This window comes from Alligator sinensis, unplaced genomic scaffold (genome assembly GCF_000455745.1).
Source record: "Alligator sinensis unplaced genomic scaffold, ASM45574v1 scaffold628_2, whole genome shotgun sequence".
Taxonomy (NCBI): Eukaryota; Metazoa; Chordata; order Crocodylia; family Alligatoridae; genus Alligator; species Alligator sinensis.
Genome location: NW_005841833.1, coordinates 5,173,406 through 5,185,781, shown reverse-complemented (window position 1 = coordinate 5,185,781; position 12,376 = coordinate 5,173,406). Strand labels below are relative to the sequence as shown.

At 42.1% G+C, this 12,376-nt stretch overlaps 1 protein-coding gene across 9 annotated transcripts in view; it reads right to left on the bottom strand.

Annotated features, from left to right (window-relative positions):
- IFT81 (intraflagellar transport 81) overlaps positions 1–9,752 on the bottom strand; it is an 88,126-nt gene extending 78,374 nt beyond the window's left edge. For all 9 annotated transcript variants that reach the window (XR_003093155.1, XR_003093157.1, XR_003093158.1 and 6 more), the window contains exons 1-8: positions 9,636–9,752; positions 8,983–9,148; positions 7,995–8,098; positions 6,875–7,055; positions 3,197–3,286; positions 1,977–2,042; positions 1,547–1,657; positions 222–306 (exon numbers count right to left, since the gene is read on the bottom strand). Coding sequence is in view for 6 of the 9 variants with exons in the window: in XM_006015206.3 (XP_006015268.1) it covers positions 222–306; positions 1,547–1,657; positions 1,977–2,042; positions 3,197–3,286; positions 6,875–7,055; positions 7,995–8,098; positions 8,983–9,126 (781 nt within the window). In the remaining 3 variants the exon portion in view is untranslated. The remainder of the gene's footprint in view (positions 1–221; positions 307–1,546; positions 1,658–1,976; positions 2,043–3,196; positions 3,287–6,874; positions 7,056–7,994; positions 8,099–8,982; positions 9,149–9,635) is intronic.
- Positions 9,753–12,376: the final 2,624 nt, after the last annotated feature.

Sequence of the window (12,376 nt, the reverse complement as noted above, 5' to 3'; positions counted from 1 at the left end):
TTCCTCATATGACCCCTTGTTCCCCTCATTCTTTGCAGCAAATTTGTCTAAAATTCAGACAGCAAGCTTTTTTGCTGCACAGCTTTTTGGTGCCGTTTATATATTTTGTCTGAAATTCCTCATACATTTGTTGGCACTAAAAAGTAATAAATCATGATAAAACTTTGATTCTCATACGAAAATATAAAAAACATAAAATATATGTATGCGTTCCTACTTACTCTCAGGCTTTGAATCCGCTACTGCATGATGCATAGCTTTCAGCTGGAGCTGCACTCTTTGCAGCCTCTGCTCTGCATGGAACAGCTTAAGAGAAAATTGGATCCATTAATAAACTCATTATTCAAGCAAATGTCTTCAAAATACAGTATTAAGATGGAAAAATGTTCACCAGGGAACTTCGTATCCACAAGAAAAAGACTGTATGTTCTTAGAGCACAAAAACAAATGTTTCAACAATTGGCCTGGCATTGTTATATTTTTGTTCTTATTAAAGAATTCATGCTTCTTGAGCTATATCTAAGTGATGTGTCTTTATGGAGGAACTTGTTCAAGAATTTTAAATACTAACATTTGGGGGGATTTTTTTATGAAAGCAAGGACAGAGAAACACCACCCAGTCAGGGGCAGCAAAGGGAGATACTAGACACGGATCCTCACAGCAGCTCTGGCAATACAGCCGAGTTGTTGCAACAATCAAATACTACAATGCTGAGCCAAGCTTAAGAATACCCTGCCAATCTTGTTGCCAAACAGTACCAAGCTGAATGGAAGTATTTTGCCTTACACAAATATCTCCTAGGAAGTGAAATTGGTGAATGTCAAGTTCATTTCATTAGTGGTCTAACTCAGATTCAAGCTAGGATGCAACCAGTGAAGGAATATCCAGTAATTTCCACATTGCTTCCAAACACTGTGTTCAAAACTTGTGTTTTTGTCTTTTCAATACATTCCTCCTTTTCATAAGATTAGCTGCCAGAAGTCAGCTAGTGAGTGCATAGAAGACTATGCCATGGTACGGTGTTGGACTGTTAAAATGTCTTGTTCTGCTCCATGAGCACAGCAGATCCCTCCTGACTGATTCCAACTATTCCTAATAAATAATTCTGCATGCGATCTTCATCAAAGTGGAAAGCCCAAACCCCATTGCTCTTGAACCTGTATAACCCATAGAACTGCATGTTATTTGATTTGCCCCTGCATTATCCCAACTTAAATCCTAATAAAAACACAGATACAAACAAGGTTAAAGCAACATTTAGTTACAACTCATTTATTGATCTCTTAATTACAGCACAGAGCACTTTCAAAGATAAGTGATAATGAAAGTGGCATCTCAGGGAGCTAAGCACCTGACAGAAGATCTTGCAGGGGGGTTGAGCTCCAAGTTCTGAAAAGTATTAAAATAGGTTTCAGTTTCCGATCTTGAAAGGATATGCACACTGTCACCTATCATCACCTTCAACGTTATTGTTTTTACTGGATCATGACAAATAATGTTCAACATCTGTTTCTTTATTTTTAATATACACTTTAACATGAATACCTGATTCTTTTGTTCTTGTTTCTGTTGGACCAGAGATTCTTCTCTCTCTTTCTCTAAGCGAAGCTGTCTTGCTATTTCAAGCATTCGTTGATGGTTTTGCACTGTCTCCACCTACAGTAAATAGATAAACAGTACATATCACTGTCAGATGGTTGAGAAATAAATGAGTGCAATCGTGTGTCTCTCAAACCCACTTAGTACTTCCTTTCCATATACATTACAACTTAGAAATGATAGCAAGGCATTGGACTTAAGGACCTTAATAGCCTTGGACTACCGCCTAGGGAAATTCCCTTTAGGTCAATTAGTTATTTGATTCTTCCCCCAGATATACAGCATGTTTATCTTAATCCTTGTTTGCATTCCTAAACCAGAGTTGCAAGCCAAGGATTATGACACTGAAATATTACAGTGTTACTTCTCTTATTACCCTCTTCTTAAGACGCTCCACTCTCTTGATGAGCTGATCCTTCTCCTCTTCCATTGCAGTGATATCCTACAAAACAGCAAAAATAATGAAAATTGGCTAATCTATTTACAAAAATAATATCGTAGGACCTGGGGCAGACTCTGTTATACTAATATAAATCGAAAATTGTCTCTGCCTGTACCAGCACAACTGCAAATTCATTGATATACATTCTCACCTCCCTCAACTCCCACCATCGTTATGTAGGACAGGTTAGCTGACAGCATGTCATTCGTGTCATCTCACATTAGTGGGCACATCTAAAATATGAGCACATGGATTTCTTTGATGTAAAACATCTTACTAAAAAAAATGAAAACTTGTGTCGGCATCAAATTTTGGATGCATGTTTGTCCTTAAAATCTCCTATCAGACCTCGCACTAGACAGTTATCCAAATTCTATTTTGCATTAAATCACATAGGAAAGCTGCATTCTGCTATTTTTCCAATGAAAAATATGTTTAAAATGTTTCCATCTGGTTATAAACCATGGGTCAGGTAAGTTTCCTCACTTAACCATATTTGAGAGTGATGCTACTCCACAGATTTACACTGCTGAAGAAGAAAAACAGGTCCCATACACTTAGGTACCAAATCCCACATATGCTTATTACATATGTGCTTAAAATTTTAAACATTTAAGCAATCACACTGAAAAGCTAAGAATGTGCTTATTTTGCTGAAATTGGGCCTTAAAGAAAATATCACAATTGCTTTAGATGATCTTCAATTAATTGGGTTTTTTAAAATCTGCTTTACTTTTCAGTACTTTGGTTGATTTCCAATAATTTAAGTTCTTAAGTCACTTAGGCACCTCTGAAAAGGTTAGCCTACATGACAAAAGCAAAAGGTTTGAAACCAATGTGTGCACAGAGGGCAATACAGTGTTAATGTTAAAAATATATATATGTTACTATTGAGGTCAATTCTGTATCTTGGCAACCTTGCTCCCCAACCTGCTGCAGAAGACCCAGTTTTGGGCATGACCTTGGATCTTTTACTACCTTTGCCAAGAGAGAACTAGCCCTGTTCATAATGCAGCAGCTGCAGCATCTGTTAGTGCCGACCTGCACAGCCTAGGTACTGCAGTTGGTCTATGGGACTGAAAAAAATTAAAGGGAACTTAGACAAACCCAGCACTAAATGTTACAATTCAATGAAGATTTTTTCTTTTATTTACCCTTCTTATTTCTGCTGTGGAAAAACCAGATGCCTTCAGCTGCTCACATTCCTTATGTAGGTTTTTAAATGCTTCCATCAGTTCTTCATACTAAAAGACACAAAGAAAAGCAGACCTGCAAAGCCAGCTCTGTGTATGAGAGATTTCATAACACTATGTTGCTTTATTAGTAATACAATAGACACACAAATCCTGTGTTCATATTACTGATCTTTAAGGGAGTCTTCATATAGCAAATAATCAATTTATAAAGCAGAGACGAGTTTGGATTTATTTCACTGTATAATCTTTTACTTGACAGTGTTTTTACCTTTGCCCTAGTGGTACATATTGCTGCCATTTCCAACTCTGGCAGTTCTGACTGGCTCCTGATGGATCCAATCCATGCATCGCATCAGTAACAGTTAACATATGGCTTTTCTGAACCCTAAGTATGACTATACTGTCTGTGTTGCCCTGCCAGCCCAAGGACGGAAGGGATTGATCAGAGAATAAAAATACAGGTTTTACAAGAATCTTGATCTAAACACTTTGGGCTTAATTTTGCTAGATACTGAGCAGCAAACAAAGCACTTAAGCACCTGCTTAATTTTACATGTGGGCAGTCATTTACTGCGACTGAGGATTGAAAGCAGAGTGTCAGAACTTGCCAGAATTGAGCCCAAGGTGTCTAGCTGTTATATAATATAAATACTACCATAGTTAGATAGAAGGCAGTACACAGAGTACTAATCTAGTGAGTTGCCCACCAATGATCCTAAGCTGAGAGGCAGTGTGAAAGTCTGCGTGGGTAGAGAAAGAACAGGGGACAGAGGGAGTTGAGAAATATGGCTAGAAAATAAATTTAGATTCATCTTGGAAAAAAATATAAGCTAACACCTAAGGAAAGATAGCCCATGCAGAAACAAATACTAAATAAAGATGGAGAAAACTAAAGAGACCCAAGTGATCTCTTACTCCCTTGAAAGAGCAGTAAAATATGAATGTTCAATACAAAATGGCAATCAAAAAGGCCAGTTCTAACAGAGGCATAATATCACAGAGCAATGAAGTGATGATTCCTTGCTGTGGAACTCGGAGGAGACAATACTTAGAATACTGCTTCCATTTCTGGGCACTTCGGTATCAGGCACATACTGACAGCTGTAATGAATTCAGAGAATAGCAACAAAATGACTGATTTATAAAAGAAGAGTAAAAGATCAAAAATATGTAAACCTTGGTTAAGTGGCAAGTAAAGACAGATATGACAGGGTGCATATGGCAAGGAATTATTTACAAAGAAGTAGGAGCAGAAACACGAGTACAACTACTAGGGTAAAATTGTAGACTTTAGATACAACATGGCAATTGAATAATAAATTATAAAAGACCAATTTAAGACATTGATAATAAGGACAGCATCTATATACAGATATCAGTTAGACTGTAAAGCCATATCCCAATGCAAGTTATGGAAGCCCAGAGCTTCAGGCATGTAAAATAAACTAGACAACACCCTAGGAAAAAAAATGCTGTCAAGAAGAATCCTGCACTTGCATATGTGAATGATGATGTTACCAAAAAGGACATTTCTATGACCTATTTTCACCGAGGATCCAGAGACACCGCATACTTAACATACACACTGTGGCAAATCTTTGGCTTAAGATGCTTCTTAAGACACCTCTTTCCAATTAACGCACATTCCAGGCATGAAACTGGATCAAATGAGTTACATTTTCCTGCCGACTTACCAGCCAACACTACCACAGGGCAAAGCCACTGCTTTTTCAAGAAGCTGGGACAGGAATGATTTGCTGGACCATACTAAGGGCACAGGTTAGTCAGTCTAACTGAACTGCCAATGGCAGCTGGCCCAGAGGTACACACAACACATGAAACAGTTGATACACACAAGCAACCCAAGTAATGCCCAGGCTATCAATGCCACGGGCAAGCTCATCAAGGGCTGGCCATTTGGGTCTTGGTCTGTTTTTGCTTGGTTAATATAAACTACAACCAGTTCGAATTCCAGTGACCTGGAAACTGACAGTAAGTCCAAGGACCATGCTTAAATAACCAGGAAAACAATTAAGCAAAATAGTATATACCAGAGGTTCTCAGACTGTGGTCCACGGACCACCACTGTTCCACGAGCTCTATTCAGGTAGTCCGCAGAAAGGCTACGGAACAATCGAGAATATCTGTACTTGAAAGGTAAGTCTACTGATATTAAAATATGAGTCGTGTGCTTTGATTTGTAGAACAACAAAATTTTAAGTGGTCTGTGGAGACCCTCAGCAATTTTCAAGTGGTCCACAAAAAAAGAAAAAGTTCGAGAACCACTGGTGTATACCAAAGAAACTTGTATAAACAACAATATTTCCAAGGAGTCATGTGAAAATTGTTGACATCTCTCCACAAAAATATGATATTGCAAACCTCCACATCTGGACTCACTCAGTAAAATTCTACCTTCATCAATATTTAAAAACTCACATGGTAATGTCAAATTACATAAAAGGTGGCATATTGTTCCAGCTTCTATTTTGAACAAGTCAGCAGAGTATTATCTTAATACAGTGGTTATATTACTGTAATCCAAAAAGGAACATATGTAATGGAAAGAGCAGAGTTGGATATTTATACAAATAAGGACTGCCACACACTAAACAAACATACAGGCCACAATTTGTTTCTTTTCTGCTTTTGTTTAGTTATTTTAGATTATAAATCAGATACGGTCAGTGGTAAAAAGGGAAAAAAAAAACTTTCATAAGGCTACACAGCTTTCCTAATGCCTGATATGTATTTGGAGTTAATAATTAAAAACCTTCCAGAATGATGTGATAATGCAATTCACCATATCTGCATAAGAAAAAACTGGACAGAAATTAGATACAAGGCAAGGTAGAGGTCACCTTATAAATTAGCTGAATCAGAGAGGCATAAGCTTTCATGAGCCACAGCTCATTTCATCAGATGAGATGCTATGAAAACTCTTTTCACAGCATGTGATGAAGTGAGCAGTATCTCACAAAGGTTTAAGCCTCTCAGATTCCCTTAGTCTAAAAAAAGTGCACCTCTGCCTTGCTTTCTGCCTGACCTCAGTCTACCACGGCTTACTACCTCTCTGGAGAGAAATTAAGTAAATATGTACCTCAGATAATATAAAATCAAACACGTCTTAAATACATTTGGCTTGCTTTAAATTTGGATTTCAAACCTAGTCGGTTTGACTATTTAAAACCAACAATATTAGCCTTGGTAACTGAAGTCTTCTATTTATCCACAGGGCAGAGACTAGGACTACACATCCAACTTGCATGGAGTGGTGATCTAGAGGCAAAAAACTCTGCATGCTCATCTGAAGCAGAGAGAGATTTTTTAAAAACAAAAATAAACAAATAAAATTAATGTTCACTAATATGATTTTAAAGTCCACTTAGCAGCTATTATAAACTGGGTTTAAAACACATTAGCTGGCCAAAGTCAAATGTAAAGTCAGCTGGATGATGTTCTGAGTGAACATATTTTAAGTGTTAATCCTCATCTACACTAAATACAAAAACATGAGCCAACATAATACAAGAAAATCACATTTTGCCAGCCTACTCCATCAGCAAACCTCTGAGCTATCCATTAACCCCTTCATTAAAATTACTGTGCAGTTGGTAAATTCATCTAAAACACTACCTGTTTGTTGGTGTCAGCCACAGTATCATCCTGAAGGAACTCAATGGGCACTTCCAATTTTATTAAGAAACGTGCCAGGTAGGCTCTTTTCTTGAGTTCGTTGGTCCTCTGAAGAAGCCAGTGTAAGACTGGATGAATTACAGGCTTGCTTCCAGTAACTAAACCCTGGCGGAATGTACTCCTAAATAAAAATAATCATCATCACCACCACATATATCAGTCACCACCAAAAAGTCTCAAGCAAAAAGACACTAGTTTGGACTAAACAAGCTGATAATTTCTGTTATTCCTCCCCCACCTGCCTAATGGTTTTCTCTAATATTGTTAAAAGAAAAAAAATTATTTCATGATGCCAATTTGCTGATTATGGGCCTGATTCTGCTGCCCTTTGGGCAGGTACATCTCCCAGAGTGGGCAAAGGACAAAGACTGCAGCAATGGAGCTTGTGTTTCAGTGGTACGCTCCAGAAACTTAGAAAACATGGGAGCTGCAAACTGGTACAGCATCAGTGCAGTAGGGAATGATGGATGCCCAGTGTGGAGGGGAGGGTGATGACCCTACTAGTCATTCGGCACCCTCTACTGACTAGCCTGATAAACAGCATCAAATACAAAATACACCTGCAGAAGCAAAGGTAGCAAAACAGTGGAGCACATCACGAAGGACAAGACTGAGATTCACCCCACCCTGGCCCTTGACTACTTTGCTACCCCACACTAAATCTGGATCTGCAAGCAAATCTGTGTGCATTTCTTAGGACTTAACAGAAGAAATATCTTCAGAATATTAACTGAAGCAGTCATAGTGATGCTATGGAGTAAATTTTCAAGTGACTAGCAGTACCATTTAAAGTGTAAAATAAAATAAAACCCTATTAATTGAGATATACTGACGACTGAGTCAGAAAGTGAAATAATTTGGTATAAATCTATCATTTTCACTTTGAACAAGGGAAAGGGTATTGGCTAAGACAGAAGTGTTAATGAAATACTTGAAGTAACAAGCGAGTGCATTCCAAAACATATAAGACTTTTTACATACTGTACATCATTTCAGTGTTGCCTTGCAATACTGAACTAGACATATTTTACCATTATCTATGGTACAAACAGATACTTACAAGTCTATAATACTTCCTGGAGGCTTGTATTTAAGAATACCTAAAAGACTCAACATTCGTTTAGTCGTTTGATCTGGCATCTCCTCTCTAATGTCAACAACATGCTGAAAAATAAAAAACACCCTAAGCAAAGCACAAGAAAACTGTGTAACCATGATTAGGTCAAAGAAATTAACCACCGACATTAAAAGAATGAATCAGATCCAGTCATGACATGATAGACTCTAACATGTAACTGTCATAAGTGAGATGTTGCATACAGAATACGACTCTAAGATCTAAATTCGGGTTCTCTCTGGGCTCTTCACACGGGTATCTTTATTTCAGGTAGGTATTCTGGCTGGCCATGGGTCCTCAGAGACACAGCTGTCTGGGTTATCTTTGTTAACAGTAGGTACAGTGCTGGCAAGACAGGGTGCGTAGCAAAGCCACTGACTGCAATGATTCACAGATCACACCTTCTCATCCAAAAATGCACATAACAGACACCAAGTCTGAAGCTGGAGTTCTGCTCCACAGCTCAACACACTGGCCCTGGGGGGGAGCTATCGACTGTCAGCCCCTCTGCTTTGACGGACACAAAGGAAAGGGAGACAGCTGCAGCGCAAGGTTCATTTCCTGCTTACTTGTCATTCTCTGTACGTAAGCAAGGACCGTTCTGAATTTTGTACCGTGGATGCAAGACTTGTAAATACAAACGTTAACGATCCTATTCTGATTCCTTAAAAAAAAAAAGAAAAAAAAAAAAAAGGCAGGACCCCTGGGGGAGGGTCCAATAAATAAGCAGTATTTGCTCAAGTAGATAAATACATCAAATAGAATAGTAGCTCCGTTACGGTTAGCACTGGTGACATACGTCCAGGAAATACATGCCATACAAGACACAAAACATACACAGAAAGAGACAAAACGACGTTGCTGCTCTGACTCCATTTGAGAGCAGGTTGCCAAAGACCCAGGGCTCGAGCACGTTCGATGCCACCCTTACCTTCGGGTCAATTTCCCCCAAGACGTCATTGAGCAGCTGCAAGAGCTGCATCGACTCCAACGAATCAAACGTGATTAAATTATAGTTCTTCTTAAAAGGCTCCTGATTGAGCTTCTCAACGATGAATTTGAGTTGATCGCTCATGGCCGAGTCCTGGGGAACGAATCTGTGGGAGAGAATCAGGGAAATGAGCTGCTCGGGACGCCACGCAGACACCCCTGCAGCCCCAGGCCCGGGCGTCCTCTCCGGGCGCTGGGGGACTCCGACATCGCCCCCAGCCCAACCCCCGCCGCAACCCACGTCGGCCCGGTCCAGACCGGCTACCGCCTAAATCCCACCTCAGACGACTGCGAGCCCTGACACAACGCACACGTCACGCCCGAACCCCGTCCTGCTGCTATCACCCCCCACCAATCTGAGCGGAGGGGAAATCCCTCCCTGACCCCGACAGGACCCTCCAGCCAGGAGCTTCGGTCCCAGCAGGGGCATTGGTATAGCCCATGCCTCATCCCCTGACACATGGAGCATGGGGGGGGTTAAACCCTCTGACACATGGAGCATAAGCGGGGGGGGTTAAACCCCCTGACATAAGTAGCGACACGAAGGCCCCGCGCGGGGGTCGCGGCCCGGCCCGGCCGCCCCCGCGCCGTTACCTGAGCCCCCGCCACAGGCCGCCCCCACTCGACGCCCGCTTCACTTAGTTACCGGGCCCTTGGTAACGGTTGCTACGCCGGAGCGGCACCGTCACTTCCGGTCACGCGGCGCCCGTTGGTGGCAGGAAGGGCGCATGCGCAGTGCGGGGTTGGGGTGGCGGGAAAAGGGCCTGAGGGCGGGGCACGTGGGGCTTGTCCTGGGAGAGTGTAGATCCTACTACACGTGCCCCTCTGCTGGGAAGCAAAGCCGAGGTTGGAGCTGCGTGTGCCGCAGCCGGAAAGGGGGGAAATACCCAGTGGTGGTTAGCAAAACTGCAAGGATACGCTGTCAGCACCGGTTACTCAATCAAATGGCGTTGCTCTCTGTTCAGAAGCATGTCTTCCTTTGCAGGATTGCTCAGGAAGGGCACTGTGGTACTTGAAAGCAAGGCTGCGTCCTTCCCAACCGCGCGGTTGGCCTCCTAAAAGACCACGTTCGCAACAATCCTCGCCTCACGTTTTTCCTGGGCCGTTGGGGCTGCAGCATCGCCCCAAAGCAGATTGATACGTGCGTCCAATTAAGATTTTCTGGCAATCTGCAGTGTGAAAACATTTCAGACGAGCTGGCTTGCTCTCTGCTAATTAAGTAAATGATTGTCGTTGTTCTTTGAAACTGAAAATTGGACAGATAGGACATGCGGATGGCAATATTGTTCCAAGTCTTTATCAGATCTGAACAACAAGCTAATTTCTCCAATTTAGGTTGGCACATCTGCTATCAATGCAACTCACAAGACCTAAAATCTGTTCCTAGCTCCTAAGCAAACGCAGGAGCTCATATCATTTCAAACAGGGGGGGAAAAAATGGATGAATTGACATTTGTGCATAAAACTGATCCGTCCAGTCCTTGATTTTCTAGGTGCAGATCATTCAGAATCCATCAATTCAACCCAGATCGGTTTCAGACCCTCTGCGTTGTAGTTAGCCTCTTGGATTGTTTTTGTATCACGTGCAGGTCCACGTACGATGGATTAAAATATGCACCGACTCACCCAGATTCAAGCCAATTGAGAGGAGCAGCTTGTGTAAAATTCGACTCGGTAATTAGAAATCATAAATATAATATTTGTATTTCTATCGGCGGTGTTTATCTTGGGTTAACTCAAAGCACTTCCAAAATATGAATCAATCCACCTCACAACAAGCCTGCAGGGTACCATGATTGTCTTCATTTTTAAGTGCGGAAACTGAGGCACGCAGAGGTTGAAGAAATTCTTCCGGACATGATGCTTGAGCTGTAAAAACGAGAGTATGCTCCATTTCTGCCTGTGCTCTTTATGCTGACCTGTAAGGATCACATCTACCTAGAAGTTGCGGAAAGACCTAAATTCCTTTCATATGTTTTCCTGGTGTCTTTTTAGTCCTCTTTTCTTCGAGTGTGCCGAGTATCCAGACTGCACAGGGAGAGAAAGGGAGGGAGTGACATTCTGCAGTGTTGGTTCTGGCCCCAGGACACTGCTCTTGCAGCATGTAGGGACCCTCGAGGAGCCCACAGAACTGGGGGGAAATGTCAGTGCTGGACCACTTTGGGCTGATACAAGCAGCCCTCTGCTTTGTCCCTTCACAAGTCCGGAGATGGCACAGGGGTTGATAGTGCTACAATGCAAGGACTTGGGGCTACAGCATAGCCAGGAGGAAGCTGCCTTTGGGGTTCTTCTGTCTTGCACCACAGACTGTTTTGGCTCCCCACGTGGTCCAGATATCCACCCTAATAGAAGCCTTTAGGGCTGGATCACTCCAGCTGTGACTGAGGAAGTGGAAGAGATGCCTAAGACAGACCAAAGAAACCTAGTCAGATTCAGCATGCTGCTGCTAGCTCCTTCCTGCAAGCCCTGCCATCAGTCCAGGGCAGGTTTTGGATCCCACTGCACTTTCCAACTAGGAGAGAGACGGGATGTGTCGGGGATTCCTGAGGCTTATGCATCTTCATGGGCATTTCTTCCAGTGGTCTCAAGCCGTGTACACATGCAACCCAAAGTAACCAGAGAACAATCTTCTGTTCCATCATCTGTCTGGATTCAATGTCTGCAGGTCAAAACCATCCCCACAGCCTAGAAAAATAAAACCTTGGCTCTATCTCCAGGTTTCTCGGTCACAGCGGAGGCTGTGGAGATTCACAGACAGGACAAGGATGCTGCTTCCTTCCTGTCCCAAGGAGAGGTGCTGCCACAGGCAAATGGGAAGTGTGCCAAGGAGATGAGGTGGGATCCCACAAAACCTCCAGCTGGTGCTTCCGATATGCAGCCCCACGGGTACATCCCATGTCTCAGGATAGTTGTGATGGATGGCACTGCAGGGATTTGAACAAGGTTTCCTAATGGCATTACAATGCTATCAATGATGTATTCACTCCTCAGTTTCTTATTCAGGTGATACTTCCATGGGGCTAAACAGGATGGTACTTAGTATGGTTATTGAGAAAGAGTTATAGTGATGGCAGCTTCCAGAGGCCAGAAACAGGAGAGACCTGGCCTGAATTTTTTTTACCCAAAGCCCCATAAATGTGCAGATTTAGCCTTCCCAAGGCCTGACAAATGCTGCTGAACGTATGACTGCCTTGTGAGTTTGCAAGGGGAACTCAAGCATGGAAGCCAGCAAATCAGAGTGGAAAGAAACCTGAGCAAATAGAAATCATGCTTGACCGACAAAGAGAGATCACCTTATATGGGAACATCCCTGGGCAAGAAGATGAATGCTGCTG